Source organism: Vicugna pacos, chromosome 21 (assembly GCF_048564905.1).
Source record: "Vicugna pacos chromosome 21, VicPac4, whole genome shotgun sequence".
In the NCBI taxonomy this organism is placed as follows: domain Eukaryota; kingdom Metazoa; phylum Chordata; class Mammalia; order Artiodactyla; family Camelidae; genus Vicugna; species Vicugna pacos.
In genome coordinates, this window is record NC_133007.1 from 3,318,179 (window position 1) to 3,343,498 (window position 25,320).

Below are 25,320 nucleotides of genomic sequence, written 5' to 3' on the forward strand. Positions count from 1 at the left end.
GACTGAATTACCATTGGTCTGTGACATCTATTTTTTCCTTTGTGAAGGTGTGTTCATCTTCTCTGCCTTCTACACTCCTGAGATTTGTTGATGTTACCTTTGAAGTGATCTGAACTCTCTGTGCATTGAAGGAATTAGCCCCTTGTCGGATTTGTAAACAAATAACATCCTCTGGTGTTTTGTTTAAAATTAGGATGCTTCTGATGCATGAAAATCTTTATATATTTTCCTCTGAAACTTACTGCTTATCTCGAAGTTGTATATTCATCCATATTTATTTCTAGTTTTTTTCTAACTGTGTTATTTTTAAATGTTTCTGGAATTTATCACAATATATGGTTCACTGTATGATTTCCGTCTTTTCTTTTCCCCCCAAGTAGCTAACAAGTGTTCCATTTACAGAATAACCTTTATTTATCTCCCTGATTTGTAATGCCATCCATCTCTTATATTAATTAATTATCAATATCAGAGCCCATATCTTGACTTCCTGTCCTATTTTCTAATCTGGCTATTCTTGAACTAGTAAAATTTCATTATCTTATTAATTATTATATTACTAATATGATTTTATTCACAATAAACCCCAAATCAATTTTATAACTTCTGATATTTTAGAGATATGATCTTTTAATCTGGAATCGTGTCATTAAGGCATCTTTTATATTTTTCTGTAGTTTTTATTTTTATTTTTTTGATAGTTCCTACTATCCTTTTGTTAGGCTATTCTTAGACATTTTACCTTGGTTGTTATTCTTGGAAAATTTTAATTGTAGAATAGATAAACAAGATTACACTGTACAGCACAAGGAAATATACACAAAATGTTATGATAAATCACAGAGAAAAAAATGTGACAATGAGTGTGTATATGTCCATGAATGACTGAAAAATTGTGCTGAACACTGGAATTTGACACAACACTGTAAAATGATTATGAATCAATAAAAAATGTAAAAAAAAAAAAAAAAGGAAAATTTTAGAATTCTCAATGCCTCCATCCGGTCTCTTAATCACACCCTGGAGAGTCCTAAACCACTGATCTGATTTGAACAAATGAGGTGAAAAGAATTGGGGGAAGCACTGTGAGCAGAAGAGACTGTGGAACCTCCAGAGCGGTGCCCTGCGTTGGCCCAGATGTTCTCTGGAAAAAGTTTTCTCTACGAGACTACATAGTTCCCAGCTTGACTTTCAGTTTTCTCAGCATTTCACATTAGATTTTAAAAAGTCTGTGGCAGGTTCTTACCCAGAAAAAGAGCACTTGCACAAAGGGTTATATGTATACACTTTCCCCAGGTGGTAAATGGAACACACTCTTCTTCCTAATTAAAAAAACAAGTTAAGTCAATCAAGGGATTACACCAATGAAATGATTTTTCTCCTAACTGCTCACTAAATCCTAAACATAATTTAAAAAAAAATAATAATTTTCAGACATAGCCTCCTTATTTGTAACTGCATGGGTTTTTTTCCTTTTTTCTTTTCTTTTCTGTTAACGATGTCAAACACACAACAAAATACATCTTTGGGGTAAGATTTGTCTTGCTCATCAGGTTAGCATCCAGAAGTTACAGGCTCTCTTCATCCTCTGGAAGTGGTCCTGAGTGGGAAGAGGCCAGGGCACTGTACAGCATCTGACCACCGCAGGGAAGCAGGTGACACAAGAGGGTACAGCCAAGAGACTCACTCGGAAATTCTAAAGGCTGTACATCTCTAAACTCATCTCATTCTGCATCCTCCCACAAGACTGTTTAGTGGTCTTCCTTTGTGTTCTATTAAATTCATTTCCATTTATTTTCTAGCTTTCATTTTTATTATAAAATTTATTTCTACTTATTTTCTAGCTTTTATTTTTATTATAAGTGGGGTAGTTTTCCATTTAATTTCTATTGATTGATAGTTTTAAAGCTATTGATTTTTATTTATTTTGTGTGAAAAAATCTCTTTTTAATTCAATATTTTTTAAAAATTTGGTCTATGATATTTTCCAAGCCTGCAACCCTACCACCTACAAATAAAGATAATTTGATCCTTCTGTTCTGACATTAGTATAACTTATTTCCTCTTTTCTTATTTTTTACATTAGCTAGACCTTCCAAAATCATGTCATTTAATCATGATGCTAGAGGGCACTGAAGTCCTGTTCCACGTTTTGGTTGCTTAATATTTCACAATTGGACATGTAGATTTTTGATAAATTCCCTTCATTATGTTACAGTAGTTTATTCCTAGTCTTATATTACTTAGAGCTTATGTTACAAATGACTAAAAATTAAATGTTATTTTAAATCTGTTGATATAATTATATAGTTCTTTAATGTGTTTATATAATGAGTTTGCAAAGCACGTTGAATCATTTTTACATTTCTTTGGAGTAAATGCTACTTGGTCAAGCAAGATGTTTTTAATTCACTGCTGATTTCAATTTGCTAACATTTTAGAGTAATTTGGATTTTGCATCTACATTTACAAATGGAATTGATCCATAGTTTTCCCTCTTATTTTATTCTCTTTAAAGTCAGATTTTGGTATTAAAATTATAATGAGTGAAATATAAAACAAATGAAAAATTTTCTTCATTTTCCATAATCTGCCATATTGAGTAATAAAAAACTACATTTTATTAATTGAGACATGTCCTCTAGCGTCACCAATCCCTACTAAATGAAGTGATGTACTTCCTGGTATACAGAGTACTGCCAAAGTGTTCTCTTGCCTGAATAAATAGCTTCTTTGAAGTCAGAGAAATAACATTGACTTACGAGGCCCATTAATTGTAACATTTAAGAAAAACATAAATTTAGGAAAAGCATTCCAACTCCTCTAAAAATCAAATAATATTTTATGCCCAAATTATATTGTCAAATCAGTATTATTATTCATGAGAAATTTATTACTAAATGGCTTCACTGACAGATAAAAACACACTTTAGAGGTGATGAAAATTGTAACTTGTAAAGGATTCACATAGACCATCACAGTGACCAGAACCACAGAAAACCATAAAACTAAAACTGTACAGCTGAAATGTATGAGAATAGCCCAGTTCACTGAGCCTAAGGAAATGGTCATTTGATACCAACAATCACTCATTCCTTTCCCACTTTACAATGATACAGTAAAGATAAAAAGGTTTCCATGAGAATGCTTCAGAGTATTTCAAAGGAAGCTGCATTTGCTATATAATCACCATTATTTTTGAGACTGCCAACTTAAAAATGAGCTATTTCTGGGAATGCAGTTTGGTGCAGCCACTGTGGAAAACAATATGGACATTCCTCAAAACACTAGGAATAGACTTACCATATGACCAGGAATCCCACTCCTGGGCATATATCCAGAAGGAACCCTACTTGAAAATGACACCTGCACCCTGATGTTCATAGCAGCACTATCTACAATAGCCAAGACATGGAAACAGCCTAAATGTCCATCAATAGATGACTGGATAAAGAAGATGTGGTATATTTATACAATGAAATACTATTCAGCCATAAAAATGACAACATAACACCATTTGCAGCAACACGGATATTCCTGGAGAATGTCATTCTAAGTGAAGTAAGCCAGAAAGAGAAAGAAAAATACCATATGAGATCACTCATATGTGGAATCTAAAAAAAAAAAAAGAACATAAATACAAAACAGAAACAGACTCATAGACATAGAATACAAACTTGTGGTTGCCAGGGTAGTGGGGGGTGGGAAGGGACAGACTGGGAGTTCAAAATTTGTAGATGCTGGCAGGCATATGTAGAACAGATAAACAGGTTTATACTGTATAGCACAGGGAAATATATACAAGATCTTTTGGTAGCTCACAGTGAAAAAGAATGTGACAATGAATATATGTATGTTCATGTATAACTGAAAAATTGTGCTCTACACTGGAAATTGGCACAACATTGTAAACTGACTATAACTCAATTTTAAAAAAGCAAACAAACAAAAAACAAAATAATTCAGATCTAGCCACACTAGTCATCCCACTCCCCAAGCACGGGGGCCTCCCATTTTCTGCTTCCTCTGCCTGAAATCATTTCTCTCCAGATCTTGATATTCCTTACCTTCTACTTCAATAAAACCTCAAAGTAAATGCTATTTCTTCAGAGAGGGTGTTCTTGTGAAATAGATTCCTCTTCACTGTCCCCAGTAAACATTTTTCTGGCATTTCGTTGGAGATCAGTAAGTATTTATTAAATGAATGAATGTGAATCTGAATCCAGTTACTTAATAGGGATGACAGGGCTGTCCCAAGGGTGAGCAGGAATCTGACCAAATCTAAATTTAAACATTTATTAAAAAACAAAATATTTTAAAAATAAAATATAAACATGACCTATCTCTGGGATGACAAAAAAGTATAGCCATTTATGTTATTTGCAAGAACTTCAACTATGAGAAATGATTATTATTCTTGGCTCCATCACAGAACAGAATTATTCAATAGGTACCATGTGCCAGAAAACAGTAGGTTTTTCCAGAGAGCTCTCAAGCTGAAATTAGATGATAGTTGTCCAACCTGAGACTGGTTTTTAAAGGATACATAATCATATTACTAAGTCATCCCAGTTGAGAAAAATTCACATAATTTTACTAAAACTTGAAGGCTCACATAGAATGATGTTGTTTAAATTTATTGTTTTGTAGAACATGAGCTGATTCTCAAGATGAAATTATTTGCACAAGGTCTCATTTATTCTACAAATAAATAAGAAATGGTACAAGATGTTCAGGAAACCGTGGTGAGTAAGTAGAAACGATACTTGCTGTCAAAATATTCATAGCTTAACAGAAGAACGTAAAGATCAAAGAGGGTAATCAGGACTGGTAATCATGTGAGGAGACAGTATGTTGATTACTTGACTGTAGTCATCACTTCGCTATCTTTTATATATCAAATCACATGTTGTACACCTTAAATATATATAATTTTTGTCATTAAAACAAGAATTGTTGGACCCCTACCTCATCAAATACAAAAATTAACTCAAAATGGATAATAAACCTGAATATAAAAGCTAAAACTGTAAAACAAAAGAACTGTAGAAGAAAATATAAGAAAAAAAACCTTCCAATTTACTAGGACTTATTAGTTTTAGAGAAAAAAAAGAATATAAGAGTAAATCTTCATTATCTTGGGTTAGAGAACACTAAAATTACAAACAACAAAAGAAAAAACTAAAGGAATTAGAATTCAACAAAATTTAAAACTTTTGTGTTTCAAAAGACACTATCAAAAATTAAAAAAACAACAACAACAAAAGAGGGTAATGTATTTGCAAATCATACGCCTGATAAGGGACTTGTATCCAGAACATATGAAGAACTCTTACAGCTAAACAATAAAAAGACAACCTCAGTTTAAAAGTGGGAGCTGAACAGATTTGTTTCCAAAGAAGAAATACAAGTGGCCAATAAGCACATGAAAAGATGCTCAATGTCATTAGTCATTAGGGAACTGTAAATGAAAACTTCAATGCAAAATCCACTTCACACCCACTAGCACAGCTCTTAAAAAAAAAAAAAAAAGACAGACAACAAGTACAGGCAAAGATATGGAGAAACCAGAACCTTCAAACATTGCTGGTCGGATTGTAAAATGGGATAGTCACATTGAAAAACAGTTTGTAAGTGCCTCAGAAAGTTACCATTTGATCCCTCAATTCTACTGCTAGATATATGCCCCATAAGAATTGAAAACAGGTATTCAAACAAATATACGGACATGCATTTTCATAGCAAAATGGTTCACCATAGCCAAAAGGTGGAAATGGCTGAAACATTCATAGAGGAATGAATAAACAAATTATGGTAAATACATACAATGGTACATTATTAAACCATAAAAATATAAAGTCTGATACATGGTATAAACATTACTCTAGCTAGATGAACCTTGAAAACATTAGGCTAAATGGAGAAGCAGCCAGTCACGAAAGGTCATATACTGTACTATTCCACCTACTTGAAAATTTCAGAATAGATAAATCTATTGGTACAGAACTCAGGTTGTCAGTTTCCAGGAACTGGGGAGGATGGGAGTCACTGCTCAATGGGTGCAGGGTTTCTTTTCTTTGGTGGACATGGGGGGGCAATGAGAATGTTTTGGAATTAAATAGAAGTAGTGATTGCACAGCATTGTGAATATACTAAATGCCACCCAGCTGTGCGCTTTTAAGTGGTTAATTCTATGGGAGGTGAACTTCAACTCAACAAATTACTTTAAAAAATACAGATAATCATGTGACGAGTTGCTGCTGCTCCTGCTGTAGCACCTGCTTTATTTAGGTGGTCAGCGCCCTCCCTCTTATCTTTGCTCCTCTCTTTTCTACTAAGTTGTATTTGATGAACTCGGCATGTCCACATAAAGGGAATGCCTAAATCGCCTGCATACTGGCCCCTGATTAGCAGCCACTGGCCAGCATCAGCAAAAGAGGGACAGAGCAGCAGAACCAGTCCCCAGAGACCAGGTTAAAGATGAGTGCTGTCACCTCCCAGGTGTGCAGTGCCCTTGGGGCAGAGCCCTTCATATGGCCTCCACTTCCCCCTTCATAAACAAGGGTCATAATGCATTACCCAAGTCTTGAGACCACAGGGTGTGAGAATTATATTCATGCTCTTGTAAGCTGTAAAGCACCAGGAGGGTGTAAATTTTGTATTTGATTGTACCACATGAAATTTGCAGAGAGTCAATCATTTTGATCTCAGTTGCTGTCTTTTTTTAGGTTGAAAATGATTAACCCTTGGCAATTTCATGTGATTCAACCTAATTTTTAGTCCACTATGTAGCAACAATCTCTTGCATTAAAAATGCAAGATAATAATCTAGTTTTATAAATTCTTAGGTAGCACTTCATCCTATCCCATCACTGACCCCTTAAACATGCTAATCTACATACCTTACAGAGCTTAGTCACATACAAAGAGGTTAAAATATTAAAGTATGTTGTCACATAGAGGTTCAGAGCACAGGTGCTGGAATCCCATTGCTTGCTACAGTTCTAATCCTGTTCTAGTACCCCCTGTGTGACCTTGAACATGTTGCTTAACCTCTCTGTGCCTCAGTTCCATCATCTGTAAAATAAGATTAGTAATAATAACTACTCCACAGAACTGTTGTCAGGAGAACACGGTAAAGACTATCTAGTCATTCAATGTTATTATTATTGACTTTCACATTTTGGATTTAATTCCAGAAAAAAATAGAAATGGAAGTCACCCTTTAAATGCTCTGTGAGTTTTTATGTGCCTATAGGTCTATCTCATTTAAGAGGAATAAATGGCAGTCAATTTTGTAGAGATTCGATAAATCATTTGGCCCTAAAAACTCCAGAGTACATGACCCCTACATAATCTCATAACATTGGAATTCTGAGAGTCTCTTTCTGTGCTTCCATAGGAAGCCTCAGTATTTCTAGCCTACTAGCCATGAACTCTAACTTTTGATCCAAGTTTAATAAGATACTACACAGGAGTTCATATGTGATACACTTAGGGTACTTACCAAAGACAAATTTTGTCAGCATGTTAAGAAGATGATTCTAACATTTTTCTTAACATGAAAAGCCTGCCTTTATTCTTAAATTGTCTTAACATATGACTTTTTTCCTATTAAATTATGGGAAAATTTGATGAGAAAACCCAGTGCTTTCTTAAATTATATCCATGTTTATCCAGGAATGTTCTGAGGAATAGTTGCATCAGAGTCACTTGGAATATCTGTAAAAACACAGATTACTAGACCCTACAGGTTTTGAAGTGAACAGAAACTGAATTTAAATTAATGGTGTTATTAAGTAATTTTTAAAGGAAGCCTGAAAATATGATCAAGGAACAAGACACTATAAATAATATCTGCATAGCCTTTAAAAGCACAAAATAATTTCTAGATGTAAAAAAGCTTGGCTTAAATTAAAGCACAGTGAACAGATAAACATTAGATTATAGTCAATTAGAGAGAGAATTGGGAGAGGGCTGGAGGGTAGAAATAAATCAATTATCCAGAATACAATCCAGAGAAATAAAGTAACAGAAAAAATAAAAGGTAGTTAAGAGATGTGGATGCTCAGTGCAGCCATTAAGGAAAACAGCATGGAGATTTCCTCAAAAAGCTAAAATTAGATTTACCATATGATGCAGCAATCCCACTCCTGGACGTATATCAAGGGAACTCTAATTCAAAAAGATACATACACCTCAGTGTTCACAGCAGCACTATATACAGTAGCCAAGACATGGAAACAACCTAAATGCCCATAGACAGATGACTGGATAAAGCAGTTGTGGTATATTTATACAATGGAATACTACTCAGCCATAAAAAAGAATAAAATAATGCCATTTGCAGCAACATGAATGGATCTGGAGATTGTTATTCTATGTGAAGTAAGCCAGAAAAATACTATTTGATATCACTCATATGTGGAATCTAAAAAAAAAAACAAATACAAAACAGAAACAGATTCACAGACATAGAATACAAACTTGTGGTTGCCAAGGGGGCGGGGGTTGGAAAGGGACAGACTGGGATTTCAAAATGTAGAATAGATAAACAAGATTATACTGTATAGCACAGGGAAATATATACAAGATCTTGTGGTAGCTCACAGCGAAAAAAAAAGTGACGATGAATATATATATGTTCATGTATAACTGAAAAATTGTGCTCAACACTGGAATTTTACACATTATAAAATGACTATTATTCAATAAAAAATGTTTAAAAAAATAAATTAAGTGTACAATTAATTAGTTAAAAAAACAAATTTCTTCTGTATAGCACAGGAAACTATATTCAATATCTTATATTACTTATAATGAAAAAGAATAGGAAAATGAATATATGTATGTGTATGTATGACTGAAACTTTATGCTGTACACCAGAAATTGACACTTTATAATTGACTATATTTCAATAAATTAAATATATATGTATATATATATATATATGAGATGCAGATGCTCAAGTGAGCAGGTCAAATATATGTCTAATTGGAGTTTGAAAGGAAATAATGGAGGATGATCTGGAATGGTTTTCAAGAGTTGGTTGCTGAGAATTTTCCAGAATTACTGAAAGACACCAATGTTCAGATCCAGGAAGCTCAATAAACTTCCAATATAAACTTTAAAAAATCGTCTCCACATATAGATATATCGTAGTGGCATTGCAGAACAGCAAAAGAAAAGAGAAGATTTTATAGGATCTCAAGGAATGAAACAGATCATCTACGAAAGAACTGATAGTAGCAACAGGATCCAGAAGACAGTGGAGAGGAATTACCTAAGTTGGACACATTGCCAATAAGAGATCTTGAGATACCACTTCACACCTTCCAGATCAGCAAAAACATAAAGCCTGATCACACCAAGTACTGGAGAGAATGTGAATCATTGGAATCCTCATCACTACTGGTGGAATTGCAAATCTGTTCAGCCAGTTACATGTCGCCTAGTTTGGTGAAGTGGAACATGAGCACACTCTCTGACCCATCCATTCTGCTTCTAGGGCAGCACTGACAAACATGCTCCAGAAAGCATACACAGAAGGTTCTAGCAGTGCTGCTGATAATACAAGAAATATGCAAGTAACCAAAATGTCCATCATTACTACTAAGAAAAATAAACGTTGGTTATCATTATGGAAATTTGCAATCGAGTGATCCATAGCTACATGAATCAAAGTGGATGAATTTCAACAACATGATATAAACAAAAGTAATCACATAGAATATATATAGTAGGATTGCATTAGTATAAAGTCCAAAAACAAGAAAGCTTAGGGATAAAAATTAACGCATTGTTAACTCTAGGTATATGTATGTGTGAGTGTGTGCATATGTGTGTGTGTGTAGTAAAAGAACACAGCCATAGATATACACCAAGTTCAGATTAATGTTTACTCTTTAGGAGGAAGAGAAGAGAATTAGAGAGGGATAAGAAAAGGGCTTCCGATGTCCCTTATCTGTAACATTTTATTTTAAAAAATAAAACCCAAAGCAAATATAAGAACATGTTATCATGCATTCAATATGTGTGACAAGTTCATAGGATTTTTATATTATTATCTGTAATTTCCCCCATATTTGAAATAGTCCTTAATTTTAGAAAGAAAGCAGACTAGTATACATAATACATAAAGAGCTCACAAAAACTAAGAAAACAAACAACCATAAAAATGGGCAAAAGATGTGAACAGATACTTCACTAAAGAAGACACATGGATGGCAAATGAGCACACGAAAGCTCAACATCAGCAGTTAGTTAGGAAATGAAAATTAAAACTACAATGAGACACCACTAGTAGAGAGGATAAAATTTAAAAGACCCTATCAAGTGCTGTTAAGGATGTGGAGCAGCTGGAACTCTCTTACATTGCTGGTGCAGATGTACAATGACACCATTTTTTTGAACCTCACTTAGGTAGTTTCTTAAAAATTAAACTTAGAATATGTATAAATATATAAACTGTATAACCCAGTCACTCCACTCTTTGGCATTTATCTAAGGCAAAAGAAAACATATGTTCATAGAAAAACTTTTACACAAAGAAGCATAGTGGCTTTATTTGTAATAACCCCAAATTGGAAGCAATCCAAATGTCCGTTGACAGGTAAGTGCACAAACTCTGAGGTAGAATATTATTCAGCAATATAAAAGGAATACATTATAGGCTACAACAAGGATTGCTTTCAGAAAAATTACATCAAGTGAAAGAAACCAAGCAAAAAGAGTATATGGTGTGTAATTCCATTTATTTTTAGGAAATGTAAACCAGTGCATAGCAACAAAAAAACAGTTCAGTGATTGCCAGCGGATGAGGTGGTGGGGAAAGGAGGGGTGGACTGGAACAGAGCATGAGGAAACTGCTAGGACCAATAGGTGTGTTCATTATCTTGATTGTGGTGACGGTTTTACAAGTGTATTCAAAATCTGTCAAACTGTACCCTTTAAATATGTGCATTGTTAAATATCAATTATATCTCAACAAATTATTTTAAAATATAAATAAAGCATAGGGAGAAGTAGTAACTGACTACCAAGGCAGATGAAGGCACAAGCCATAAAAATGCAGAGAATTCCAACAAAATTGAGCAAATTCTCCTCAAAATACCAGAAAGTTTCAGGGATTGGATGTCCCAGGGATGTGGGAAGGTATAAAAGAAAGTCACTGGATGAAAAGGTTTGCAAACCAGCAGGTCACTTTCCCTGTTCCCCAGTTAGACACTGACACACTCCCCATCCCTCTCTGCCCTCTGCTGCATTACCGCTGGCTACTCCCACCGCTCTGCCCCTGGCGTGCTGGCAGTCAGGCTCATCCCGGCTCACTATTGGTATATTGGTCTTCAGGGAGAGGAAGGGCCCCCCTGAGAGATACACATGGACTTCACTTGTCATGTGATGCCTCCCGCAGTGCAGCCCTCATAGGGTACAACCTGCCCCTGAAAACGTCATCTTTCTCTTAACTGTCTCTTTAACACAAATAGATAAGGGCTTCCCAAGCTTGTAAGGAAACCTACCAATATGAAAGAGAGAGCCAAAAGAAAGAGAGAGGAGAGGTGGGGAAGGGAGGGGGAGCGAGGAAGATTAAACCAGAAAAAAAAAATGGAGACAAGACAGAAAACAAAACACAACCTTAAAAAAACGGTCACTCATGTATTTAGAGAAATAATATAGCCATAAATGAAGAATACTTGGCATACGAAAGAGCAATCACAGATTAAGAAATGATCCTGGGAATTAAAACTATGATAGCTGAAATAAATGTAGAATTTACAGAAAGGGGATTTGGAGGAAGAGTATGGAAAATGAGCAGAGCTGGTCTGAGCTGGCCAGGAGGGAGGAGGAGGATGGATACAAGCAGGACAGCCAAGAGCTCTGAGCTCTGGGACACCAAACTCAGCTCACGCTCCAGCTTTTTGAGGATTTCATCCTTTGCCAACTTGGGTGGAGGATGAGTGTGCAAGATAACTGAAGGGCCACCACGCAGGGTGTTCCGTTTCTGCCCAGCCACAGGGCATTGGGATCCTGACCTGCTCTGGGTGCACGGCTTGGGGAACCAAGGGAATGAGTCCCCAGGGAAGGGGGCCTTTATAAAATTGACACAGAAGAGCACAGTGGGCCAGAAGGGCACCAGCACAGGACAGCTATTTGTCCCACAAAGGAGCACGGACCTTTGACAGCAGGTCGTGGCCCTGAAACGTGACTGGGGCACTTCGCTGTTGAAAGGCTGTCCCCAAGCAGGCACAGCTCCCGCTGAGCTCTCTCCACACAGCATCCCCGCATCTGTCTCCCAGGCTAGCCTCTGCAGTCCCCCCACCCCAGAGCCCCTCTCCCCGCAGAGGCAGCAGCATCCTGCTTCCTTTGTGCGCCCCTCCCACAGAAGGACGCTTGGGGGCAGTCGTATGACACTGCATACACTTCATCCTCTGGGAGGCTGGTGCTCAGGCTCCTGCTCACCCCGAGGATGAAGCCTTTATCTCGGGGCTCCAGGACGCTCTGTGACAACTCCGAGTCTAATCCCCAAACAAGACCGCAGATGACGATGCTGGAACTCAGCCGCTGCGGTCTAGCCAGCCTGCACTCATTCACGTCACTCACTGAGGTGGATCGGAAGGGCTGGACAGCCCCGCTGGCAGGACTCATAAATCACAGGCCCTGCTCGGGCTCAGTGAGTGGGAAGGGAGAACAAATTGAGAGATGCGCTGTTTTAAGTAAATTAAGAGAAACACACCAGCATACAACTTGATTTCCTTGTCATGCTCCCTTTCATTCCCTTAACAGCCCTGCCGCACTTGCGGGAACACTTCCTCTCCATGGAGACATGTACAGATCCTATGTGATAAAATCATTAGGTCTTAAGCAAATCAAAAGAGGGGCATAAAACAGACCGAAAGTGATGTTGGGGAGCGCGGCGCCGCGATCCGCGCCCTCCGCGCCGCTCCCGCCGCCGGAGAGGAAGCCAAGTGCTGCGGGCGGGAGACTGCGCGGCGGCGGCCGCGGACTCTGCTCGGCCCTCCGGGCCACCTTCGCCCCGTACTTCCCGAGCGTGTGTGCGTGCTTTCTTACAAAGGGCGTTTTACGATTCATTCGTAGTCCGCCCCCTTGGTCCTTTGTGCTGTAACCCCTCTCCCGCCACCCCAGGTGCTTCGTCTTCCTCCCCACGCCAGCCTCCCCGCGAGCGCGGGTCGCGGGTCGTGCCGCCCGTTCGGCTTCGCCCCTCCGCGTCCCGGCGCTGCCCTGGCCTCCGCGCTCCGCTTTCCGCGCCGCTCGCCGTGGCGACCGCGCCCCCCGTGCCGCCCCGGACGGGCATCCCCGCCTGCGGCCCCGCCACGCCGCTGAGCCCCGCGCGGCTGTCGCGGCTGCAGAAGGAGGAGCCGCGCGAGCTCAGCGACCAGCTGGCCGCGTGACGGACAAGGTGCGCAGCCCGGAGCCGGAGGCCGGCGCGCTGCCGCTGCAGTGACGGGGCGTGAGGAGGCGCGCGGCCCCGAGCTCACCGGCCTCCAGGCGCCCTGCGAGACCGAGCTGGCCGACGCGGGAAGCGCCAGGCTGCAGATCGAGCTGGGCAAGTTCAAGGCCGAGCACGACCAACTGCTGCTGCATTATGCTAAGAAAGAATCTGATCTTAATGGAGCCCAAATCAAGCCTCGAGAATACGAAGCAGCTCTGAATTCAAAAGATGAAACTCCGGCTACTGCGCTTGGTGATTAAAAAAAAAAAGTTTAGAGAGCGATTTGGAGGATCTGAAGGATCAGATTGCCCAGTTGGAAGCCTCTTTAGCTGCTGCTAAAAAACAGCAGATGAAACTTTAAAGTGTATTTGGAGAATAGCTGTCAGAGCCTTACTGAGGACTTGGAGTTTCGTAAAAACATGTTTGAGGAGGAGATAAATGAGACCAGAAGGAAGCATGAAACTCGCTTGGTAGAGGTGGGTGTTGGGCGTCAGACTGAGTACGAGTACAAGCTGGCTCAAGCCCTCATGAGATGAGAGAGCAGCACGATGCCCAGGGGAAGCTGTACGGGGAAGAGCTGGAATCGACTTACCACACCCACCTTGAGATGCCCGACTATCGTCAGAGAGGAAGTCCTCCACTGTCCGCAGTGCCAGGGAAGAGCTGATGGAAAGTCATATGAGGATTGAGAGCGTCTCATCTCAGCTTTCTAATCTACAGAGTCTAGAGCGTGTCTGGAGAGGATTCAAGAGTTGGAGGACTTGCTTGTTAAAGAGAGAGACAACCCTCGCCGCGTGCTGTCTGACAGAGAGAGATGGCGGAGATGCAGGATCAGAAGCAGCAGCAACTGAACGGTTATGAACAGCTTCTTGATGTGAAGTTAGCCCTGGACGTGGAAATCAGTGCTTATAGGAAACTCCTAGAAGGCGAAGAAGAGAGACTGAAGCTCTCTCCTAGCCCTTCTTTGCGCTTAACAGTAGCACGCGCGTCCTGCAGTCGCAGTGCGCGCACGACTAGAGGAAAGCAGCAGAGAGCGGACGTGGAGGGGTCCGAGGGCAGTAGTCCTGTCAGCGTCTCTCGTCCGCTTCGGCCACTGGGAATGTCTGCATTGAAGAGATGGGAAGTTCATCCGCTTGAAGAACACTTCCAAACAGGATCAACCAGTGGGAGGCTGGGAGACGATCAGAAAAATTGGAGACACATCAGTCAGTTACAAATATACCTCAAGATACGTGCTGAAGGCCCGCCAGACTGTTACAATCCGGGCTGCAAACGCCGGTGTCACAGCCAGTCCTCCCACCGACCTCATCTGGAAGAACCAGAACTCGGGGCACTGGCGAGGACGTGAAGGTTATATTGGAAACTTCTCAGGGAGAGGAGGTTGCTCAAAGAAGTGCAGTCTTCAAAACAAGCATACCTGAAGAGGAGGAGGAGGAGTGGCCGAAGCGGCAGTGGAGGAAGAGCTTTTCCACCCGCAGGGAGCCCGAGAGGTGCCCACGGAAGCTGTGCGATTACGTGAACAAGTCCGCTGTCTTCCTCAGAATAAAGACGTGTGGGAATCCTTCCCACATGCGGTGCGGAGCCTTCTCCAACGCGCAGAATAGTTTTCTGTTTCCTTTATGTGAATTTTTAAGCTGCGAATCTGATGGCCTTAATTTCCTTTTTTGACACTGAAAGTTTTGTAAAAGAAATCGTATCCGTACACTTTGTTGCAAGATGAGAATTATAGACACTGAACTGTGTACTTACTGTTTGGAAAGTTTCCCTCAAGCTCTTTGACATTTTTTATGTGTTTTTTTTTTTTAAGTTCTTATGAGAAGGGGAAGGGAGGGTGAATAAACCACCGTGTGTCTGGGTATCATTTGAAGGTTTCTCCGTCTAGGTGAGCAATCTGCTCTTGATTATTCTCCGCTATGTATAACGGTGCTGTGAGGGAGGGGAGAGGCATTTTTCAATATATTAAACTTTTTTACTGAATTTTTTGTAATAAACAATCAAAGCTACACTTTTTTTTAAAATAGAAAAGAGAAAATTTGTAAGAAGATACCATGAACCTAATCATGTAAGCACTCTGGATGAAGGCTTCCACAAAACTTTGCTTTATGGCTACTTCTCTTCATTCCTGAGGGGAACAGGGGAGAGGAATGAGGGCGGAGGGGAGGGTAGCTCCTAAAATGCATTAGCTGTGTTTTTAAGATAGCATAACTTGCTTAAATTTCTTGCATGACATTAACAAATAAAAAGCTGTTTTAATATTAATCGACTGTCTTTTTAAAACTTTCAACATATTTTGAGGGGAGAAAAGTATTGTTTCAGTTTTACCTTTGAGAAACATAATTTGGCTTCTTGTTTGAACTAGATTTTTCTTTAAAGCTCTGGCAGTGAGGAAGATAAACACAAACTCTTTTGGGGTCTTGCCCTGTTAAGTACTCTGTTGTCATTAATAATTGCGCTAATAACAGTAATAAAAAGCAATTCTAATAGCTAATGTTTTGAAGCCAGACATCGTGCTCAGTGCTTTATAGTTTTTAGCTTACTGACAATAAGACCTTTCAAAATCTCCAAGTAGGAGCGCCACTTGGGAACATAGCAGGAGAAGGCACTGGGAAAGACACTCCTTCTAAAGAAAAAAATAGAGGTAATATTTCTAGAATCTGGTTGTACTATCTTTTAAAATATGGAAGAGAAAAATTAACATTTTAGAAGAGTAAGGCATGAGTGACAGAAAATACAGGAAAGTGTGCGCTGTGTGGTGTGGTTACATACAGTGATAATGAGGGTGTCATTTGTTAGGTGTTTGGAGAATTTTTATCTTGTGATTGCTTTAGCTGAGAGAGTTCACCTTGTAGAAGGTAGAATATTCAAACCATCCCTAGAATAAACTGATGATAACAGTTCAGAAGCAAAAAAACAAAAACAAAACAGCCTGAAACTGCAGCCTGCGTACGTCCCGCAGCACTCCTCACTGGAGTTTGGGCTTCTTCCTTCTTCATGTCTGTGTTTCCCTCACGACAGGATTTTAATTGATGGAAACAATACCCGTGGAAGGATTGTGAGAACCTCAGGACTGGAACAGTAATAAACAGACAACATGCGTACAAATGGCAAGTTCAAGAAAGGCAGTCCGGGTAATCAACGAGCAAAAGTTCAAAGGAAGCTGAGTGATGTAAGATGTATGCGTGTGACCCACGTATGCGGCATTTGAGATGGACTTTCACGAACAAGGGGTGGCCAGCAGAGTCTGCAGGAACAGCTACAAAGTCCCCTAGCCCAGCCCCAGGTGGGGGTCCTTGGAAACCCCAGCAGAGGAGGGATTGCCACAGGGCTGAGACCCACAGGCTTGCTTGCAAACAAAATGACCCCGCGCCTGCTCTGCCATTTCTGAGTGGCAGCTATCCCACGTGAAGGCATTCCAACCCCGACCATTGTGCACTCCACGTGATTCCAAGCTGAGGACCCCACCTCAGAGGGGTAAAGCCAGTTTTGTGAAAGAGAAACTGGGTTCCAACTGGAGCTTGGTGTAGGTTCCTTCATTGTTCTGATGAAAACATCAGATCCACGCCCACCTGGCAGCCCAGAAGGAAAGAATGTATGAATGTGTGTTGCACGTGTGAGAGTGTATGAGGGTGTACGTGTGTGCACAAAGACACGTGGCCACGGGCTCCAGATGGTTACAAAAAGTCCTCTGTACTGAAGAATTTCAGACTGGTTGGTTGGACGATTCATTTAGGGGAATTGCTGAGAGCACACGAAGGAAGGGAATATGTGCACACATATGCTGTCCAAGTTTCACCAACTGGCACCCCTGACTGGGGAAGTTCACTGATTTCAGGTTTCACTGAAGAGGAGACACTGAAGGGAGGGTATAGCTCAGTGGTAGAGTGCGTGCTTAGCAGGCACAAGGTTCTGGGTTCAATTCCTAGTACCTCCATTAGAGAAAAAAATTCTACAAAGGAGATGCTGAAAATCGAATCCACATACTGAGTACCATCAGACAGATGTTGGAGAGAACACAGGAGCCAGAGAATCATCCCAGTTCAGGAAGAGGAAACCTTCACAGGAGTCAGGGAAGTTTTTTATTTCTTCTGCCCTCTTCCCTCTGGTCGGGGGGTCCACCTGCCTTCCCAGGCATCCAGGCTTCCTGCGGTGACAGTGGGTGTAACACACCAGTATCTCTGGCTGCCTGGGCTTCTCCTCCATTAATTGTATTTCTTTGGGGGGATGATGACCAACTCATAGGCCACCTCAGGGAAGCAGACAGCCCAAGAATTAGGCACCGTCAGGACAATGAGAGGTTAGAGTCCTCCCAGCATGGAGTGGTCCTGCACCTGTGGGCTGGACCCACCCCACGCAGGCCTTCCATTGCCCACACACATGAGCACATGAGCACAAACATACCCTCACACCGCCATACACACTCACATACACACAAACACACGTGCTTACATATGCACTGACATGCGTATACTCACACACCTTCAACAGCACCATACACACACAAAAACACACACATACACATGTCACACACAGTCACACACTCACCCCTTCTCACACACATGCATACACATGCTTGCATACCTACTCACATTTACACATACACACTTACAGTTACCTGCCTACATTTACACAAACATACATGCATACTCACACACACCCTGGTTTCAGGTGAGACCCCCCAGCCCCACACCACCCCATGCTACAGACCCATGACCCCAGGTCCCCTGCTGGCTGGATTATCAGGTGACTCTGAGCCCTGTTTCGGGAGACTCAGGCCAGCTCAGGGGCAGCTGCCCCACTGTTCCTGCCCTGCAGTGCCCCGCCCGCTGGCTGGACGCCCTGCAGGAAGGGACCAGGCTGCTGCACTGCCTAGGATCACACTTCCCACTTCTCTGTCTTCTCACCACGGCTTCCTTCCCGTAGTGTTGAGGTCCACAGAGTCTTTTTTTGGCCTCTTATTTCCCTCAGGACCAACAGAACTTCCAAACAAGTTGTGTGCAGCCCACGTGATCCCACTTGGGAACCACTAGTCACTCCTTTGATCAGAACTGATGGAGGCAGGATTTCTCCAGCCTGGGATAGCGGGGCTTCCTTAACATCCTGGCTCATCCATGATGAGCCAGATCCAAAGCCGTCCCACCCTTGTGACAAGCTCTCATCTGAACGGCATGTCACCATGAGATGCAGCAAGGAACATTTCCATACTATCTTTCTGAATGCCAGGCCAGCCAGGGTTTGGGCTTCTGTGAATCCATAATCACCTAAAATTAAATTGTTTATGATCAAAACACTATCCTCACAAGGCTGATTGGAATACCAAAAGGTGATTTTTGCCAACCTTCTTTCTCACTAAATAGCCATCCCATGTTTGCAAACGTCTCAGACGTTGGGTATCCACAGCGTCGTACGTAAATGGAACCAGCATCAAGTTGCCTTAATCGGACTGTACGTTCTGTTTCCTCATCCAGGAAAGAGTTCCAAGACCCCACCCTCTGCACACTGGTGGGCTCAGGTCTGTCCGCTGATGACCGTCTACACTCGCTCTCCTGGTGCCCAGCCAGTCTCTGGGCTTGAGACAGCTGCCCTCAGGTGTCTCTAGACTGACCCTCTCCCCCAAACCTCAGAACCCCGTACCCAGCGGCCTGCTCAGAATCTCCAGGATGTGGAACACGCCCTCACACAGGCCATGTCAAAGATCAGTCTCACAATTCCCACCCACCTCTTGGCAAGGCCTGGTTCAGCTGCTAGAAACCATCTCCACATAATACAGGCTTAAGCAAGAGAAAAATTTATCTTTTTTTCTCCCTTCCTTTTTTGCCAAGTCAGGTGATTTATCTACATTTCTTTAATTTAAGGTTTTACAGACAAGGTACAAAAGTAGTCTCTATACGGCCTTCCCCCAAGTTTCCCTGCCGTCAGCATCTTACATAACCACAGGGCAGTTATCAAAATCAAGAAACCGGTTTTGGTAAAACACTGCTAACCTGTTAACCAAACGCTAGACTTTATCCAAATTTCAGTCACATCCCCATCAATGCCCTCTTTCCTTCCAGGACCCCAGGTTGCGTGTTGCTGTCAGCTCCTTGGTCTCCTCCAGTGGGGACAGCTCCTAGTCTCTCCCTGGCCCTTCTGGGGCGCCCTGGCCAGGTGTTTTGTAGCCACCCTCCGCTGTGTCTATTGGCTGCTCCTCCAGGTTACATCAGGCTGTGAGCCAAGGCTGGCTCCGTTTCCCTTGTGCCTCCGTCTCCAGGGCAGCTTGGTGTGGCCTGGCCACTGATGGGTTTGTTTGACCATCCCGGATGGTTTTGCATTACTATTGATTTTTTAAAATACTGCATTAAAATGTTTGGCTCTAAGGCAGGCCCCTCTCTTGTCTCATCCTAACCCCACCCTGTGTCATAGTCAAGCCCGAGTTTTGGGGAGGGAATAGCCTGCTGCCGAGGGATGGGGATGGTGAAGGCTGTCTTTGGAGACAGCCTCTTCTGCTCTTTTCCATCGCTTTCCGGGGTACCACAGCTCTCCTCAGGGCTCTCTTTTCCCCCATCCTGCTCCAAATGCAGAAATGCTGCACTACCTAAAAATGACAATTCAGCAGAGGCAGGGAGTCAAGCCCCAGGTCGCCCTGAGGCCCTCCTCAGCAGGCACGAGATGCTGGGCCCCCAGGAAGGAAGCTCAAGGAATGCTCTGGGAGCCAGGATAGGGCCCGGGAGGGAACAGAGCAGGCGGGCTGCTAGGACCTTCTTCCCTGGTTCCTACAAGAATGTTCTGTTGTGCATTCTTCTCCATGAAGGCACCACGTTGTAGGAACAATAAAAGGGGAACTAAAACCTGGATGCCAGTTTGCCGCCTGCAAAAAAGAACCCACGTGGGAAAGAGGCAAGCATGGCCACACCATCCCCGTGGCCAGCTTCCACGTGGGGTGTGTGCAGAGGGACCACATGGCTGCCTCAAAAGTGCTCATGGGCATTTACCAGCCCCCCTAGAAAGGTGCAAAGAGCTGCTGACATCACATGACATGGGACATCATTCTCTAGACTCCTCCCCCAGCCACAGCAACCTCACAGCAACTGCCCAGAATCCTCCCCTCCTTCCTGCCCTTCTCACTCACAGTCACCGCTTGCTTTCCCCACTCCCTTCCTGCCGCCTTCTTTCTTCCTTCCAGGAATTTCTAAAGTCAATCACCTTTGTTCCTTCTATCCCACCATTCTCCAATTACGCTGCACCAGTCCCATACAAGACCCTCCCCCTCTGCCCCTCTGTCTCTCCCCTCCTCCTTCCCCCTCCCCCAATTCCACTCTGTCTCCATCCCCACTACCCCCTCTCCTCCTTCCCTCTTCTCTCCCCTCCCTTTCCTTCCCTCCCCCTTCCCCCTTCCCCTCTACCTCCCAATTGCTTCCCTTCCTCTCTCCCCCATCTCTCTCTTAGAAGCAGACTCTTCACCCTGGAGTGTAGAGTGACTTGCCCAAGGCCACAGACGCAGTGAGAGGTGGAGTTGCCACCCAGCTCCCAGGAGAGCACCGCCTCTGGGTGGGACGCCCCATGGCAGATTCCAGGCAGCAGGGTCAGAAGAGAGAGCTCAGCCCTCCTTCCGCTTAACTGAGGGGGCTGGACAGATTCTTTCCATTCCCTTCCTGATCTGTAAAATCTGAAACCATTTCCTGTTTCTGGCTTGAGTCTCAGACCATGAGTGCTATCTGAGAGAGAGTACAGAGAACACTGGGGGAGCCCCTGCTCCCTGCCCCCTTCTCCCTGGTAATGAAATGCTTGCTTCAGTAGGTGGCACTGTGGTGCATGCGCTGAGCTTGAGGGATGAGGAAAATGCCCTCTCTCCTCCATTCTAGTGTTTTCCTTCACTAATAAGTTAGGAGACCTTGGGTGGTTCTTTGAACCCCTGGGTGCTTTCAGCTTCCTTTTGTGTAAAACAGAGGTAAGCATATCTGCCTTTCCGGCCCTGCAGGATTATGCTAAGGATCAAATCGTGTGACGCACACGATGATGCTCTGGAGTACACAGAAGCTCTTCATTTTGTATTTCTAGGTATATTTATATTAATTAGGTTTAAAAACTAACATGAATGATGAGCTCCTCTAAAGGCATAGAAGAAGGACTCTTTGTGTCTTAGCTGACACAAAGAATGGGGCGTAGGGAAGATTCTGAAGTGGCCACAGAGAAGGGCAAGTGTTCAGGAGAAGAGGACATGGGAGATGTCCCAGCACATGTAAGAGCCCCGAGAACCCAGCTGGGGACTTGGGCTTCATTTTATAGGAAGCAGGGCACCCCAAGAGGATTCCTGAGCAGAGAATCGTCATGATGGAAAAGAGTCTGGTAGACAGTGGAGAGAAAGCATTCTGGATGGCTTGGAGAATAGAGACTAAAACCAGAGAGGCTAGTGAGTGAATAGTAGCATTTCAGGAACACGGTGATGGGGACATGGACCAGAGCACCTGCAGCTACTGTAAGGAGGAACAAGAGATGTAGATGCTGTGGGAAGGAAAGTGAGAGTTTCAAACAGCGTGCAGTGGAAGGGATGTCCTGTGTAACGAGGTCATGTCTTTTGTTGGTCCAGGAACATGGCCCAGAGGAAAGGAAGATGGAAATGCCATCAGAATTGCAATCAATTGATTTATGCAAACGTTTAATTTCCCCTTTGTCTTCCCAAAAGGGAAGACTTATAATTTGCACAAAGATGTTATTAATATCTAGAGCTTGGGAAAACAAAAACAATGTTTAAACTTCAGACTTTTAAGTCTTCCAGTTTGCTCTGCTCTCTGCCTTACTAAATTCACTGCACTGGGGACTGATGTTCTGCAAGCCTCTCTCCCCACTCACTTTTCCTCTCGACAAAACATTAAATCAGTGGATTTCCCACCCCCCATCCCTCCCTTTTCCTCTCTAAAGAGTTTTTCTGATAACCGAAATTCTGTTTAAATATGATAGAGTTCTGAAAGGAGCAATAGCTGCAGGGGTGGTATTTCAGATCGTTAGATTTTGAGACTTTAAGTGGTTAAATAGGTGCCTATTAGAGTTTATAATTCAAAATGCTTTCCTCGTGCGGGCGTGGGGCAGACACAGACGGAGGGCAGGTTCACTGAGGGGTGAAGAGTAGGAGTTCGGCAGGTAAAGAAGAGGAAGAGGATTTAGCAGAACGAACAGGACATGGAAATAGATGAAAGGCAATGAGGACGTGGAGGTACTTACTTCCCGCTTCAGTTCTCCCTGGCCTACGCAGACAGTTGGAAGACCTGCAGGGTTTAGTGCTGGACCCTTTGTAGTGTCTGTTTATTGTATCCACTGAAGTGAGCTCATTCTTTTCACAGAATCCTTCTACATGTTGGTGATTCCCAAATGTTTATCTTCAGACCTGCCCTGCCCCCCGCAATGGAGACTCATACCCAGCTGCCACCTGACGTCCCTGTTTGCCTGTCTCCCAAGCAGCTCCAAAAGGGTCTGCAATGTCAAGTCTTTCTTCCCAACTCATACTGCTCCTGCTCAAGTTTCTCCTCCTCTGTGCCACCACTGAGAAGCATCTCTATCTAACAGACTCTTCAGTGAGAAACTGCCGTTCTAGAGGATTACTTCCATTTCTTCAGTCTCCACCTCCCATTCATCAGCTTCCTATCAGGTCTTCCTCCAAGATGCACATCACTCCGGCCCTCCCATCTCTGTTGGAAGGGCCATATCAGTTAACAGCTGACAGCAGGGCTTTGAAACTGCTTCATTTCCAATCCCAGCTCCGTCCCTACCCTTGCTTCAGTTTCTCATCTGGAAAATGGAATAGAACAGTTCTTCCTTCCTCATAAAGTCATTGTGAGGATTAAATAAATTAATCCCTGTGGAGGGTTTAGGACACCAACATTGAGCATTGGCTATTATTCTGATCATGCCAATACTTGTGTTCAAGTCCTTCTCATCCCTCATTTGCACTATTACTACAGCTCCTACCTTGACTCCGATTCCATCCTTTGCCCCTGAGGAATCATTCTGCACACAGGTTTCATACTTCCCATTGCACCTAGAGTAACACCCGACATCCTTACCACACTCCGCAGGCTTTGCAATGACCAGCCTAGTCTATCTCTTCCATCTCCTCTCATTACCCCCCTTACTTACTCAAGGCCTGTGCTGTCCAGCACAGGAGCCCCTGGCCGTGAGTGGCCACTCAGCCCTTGAAGTTCCAAATTAGGAGGTGCTCCAAGTGTAAGATATACGCTGCAATTGGAAGATTTACTATCAATAAACCATATCAAATGTCACTATTTTTGTTTTAAATCTTTTGTGTGTGTGTGTGTGTGTGCGCGTGCATGTGTGTGTGTATAGTGAAAGGTTTTAAAGGATTTATCAGCAAAGGGAAAGTACACCTAGAAGAACAGGAGGCAGGCTGATCCAAGGGTCTTGTTTTAAATCTTGATTGCATGTCAAATTGACAAAATTTTGGATATGCTGCGTTAAATTAATTATGTAAATTTTACCTGTTTATTTAGTATTCTTAACGTGGCTACCAGAAATTACATGTACATTATGTTGGGTTAACCAAATTATGTTAATTTCACCTGTTTATATAATACTTGCCAGATGTCAGAGACTCCGCTAAGTGTATTGCATACAATATCTTATTTCACTCTCATCTCAGTCTTTGCACTGGGGTTTTTCTCTACTTAGAATGCACCCACCCTACTCTTTATGTGACTAGTTTTTCTCATCCTTCACCTGAAGAGACCTCTTCTGACTATCCACTTATTTCCCTCTTTGTACTAACTGCTGCCTCCTCCCCAACCTTTCCCACTAGAAAGTAAGCCCCATGATTCAGGAACCGTTTGTCCTGTTCACTGTTGTAACCCCAGGACCTAGCCAGGTGCTACAGGTATACGCAGTCCATCTCGAATGCACACCTGTGGAATAAATGTGGAAAAGAGAGTGGTTCTTTAAAAAAGACATTTCTTCCTATTTATAAGGTTCTCTGAGCTCTGTGGAGGGCAAAGAAATGGAGGAAAGGGGCGTTTTAGAATCTGCTCCACTGAAGACAGGGATGCACAGGAAGTATATTCTAAACACCAGGAGGCAGAAAACGCTGAAGCGAAATGTAACAGAAACTGAGATCTCACAGAAAATGACTGCTTATGTATGCAAGAGCCATCACAGCGGCCCAGGGCTGGGGGTGAGGGGAACTTACCTGCAGTCACAATTGTCTGTATGTCTCTAGGTAGGAGTTAAAGGGTGTTGGAACTGAGCCCTAGAGTCACACAGACACCCACACAGTGTCACTGTGCCTGAAATGTTCGTAGTAGCTAATCATTACCACGGGCCAGAGACTCCGCTGAGCGTGCGGTGTGGGATATTTTATTTAATTTTTACCATCATCTGTGAAGGTAAGTTCCAGCTCTGTTTCCACTTTCCACTAAAGAAACTCAGACAAGGCAGTAATTCATCTCAGGTCACATCATTAGTGAGTGATGGAGCCAGGATGAGGGCCCACAGTTAAAGACCAGGATAAGAGGCTGTGCAGAACAGAGCAGGATGCCGGCTTGAGTTCCAGTTCCAGTTTGCCATCACCTGGGCAGTTTTAGCTTAGTCCAGAGCGCAGGACCTCAGGCTCAGCTCTACCCCAGAACCACTTACCCTTCAGCGTTTCCTGCTCATAGAGTCCCTGGAGATGGATAACTCGGTTAATTCACCCTGGAGTTAGGTTTGACCTGTTTCCCTTCTAAACTCCTACAACCAGTCACTAAGTCAGATGCGTTGTTTCTACTTACAAAATGCTCTGCCACCTGCCCCGTCCCCCCCACCTCTGCTCTCCCTGCCTTGGACCAAGCCCCACATTTCCCACCTGGAGTAGTCCCACGGGCTCCCTACTGGCCTCATCTCCAGTCTCCCC

At 42.8% G+C, this 25,320-nt stretch overlaps 1 protein-coding gene and 1 pseudogene across 8 annotated transcripts in view; both read left to right on the forward strand.

The window, feature by feature from the left end:
• The window catches only part of LOC140687922 (succinyl-CoA:glutarate CoA-transferase-like), a 129,552-nt gene extending 106,290 nt beyond the window's left edge, over positions 1 to 23,262 (forward strand). Inside the window, exons 5-7 of one of the 8 annotated variants that reach the window (XR_012062545.1) lie at positions 4,651 to 4,745; positions 16,467 to 16,617; positions 22,766 to 23,262. Coding sequence is in view for 5 of the 8 variants with exons in the window: in XM_072945863.1 (XP_072801964.1) it covers positions 48 to 113 (66 nt within the window). In the remaining 3 variants the exon portion in view is untranslated. Of the gene's footprint in view, positions 1 to 47; positions 1,529 to 1,553; positions 1,840 to 4,650; positions 4,975 to 9,152; positions 9,514 to 16,466; positions 16,808 to 22,765 lie in introns of those variants that run through there. The other 7 variants (XR_012062544.1, XR_012062546.1, XM_072945868.1 and 4 more) reach the window with 7 other exon arrangements.
• On the forward strand, positions 13,839 to 15,092 carry LOC102544701 (lamin-B1 pseudogene; annotated as a pseudogene).
• Positions 23,263 to 25,320: the final 2,058 nt, after the last annotated feature.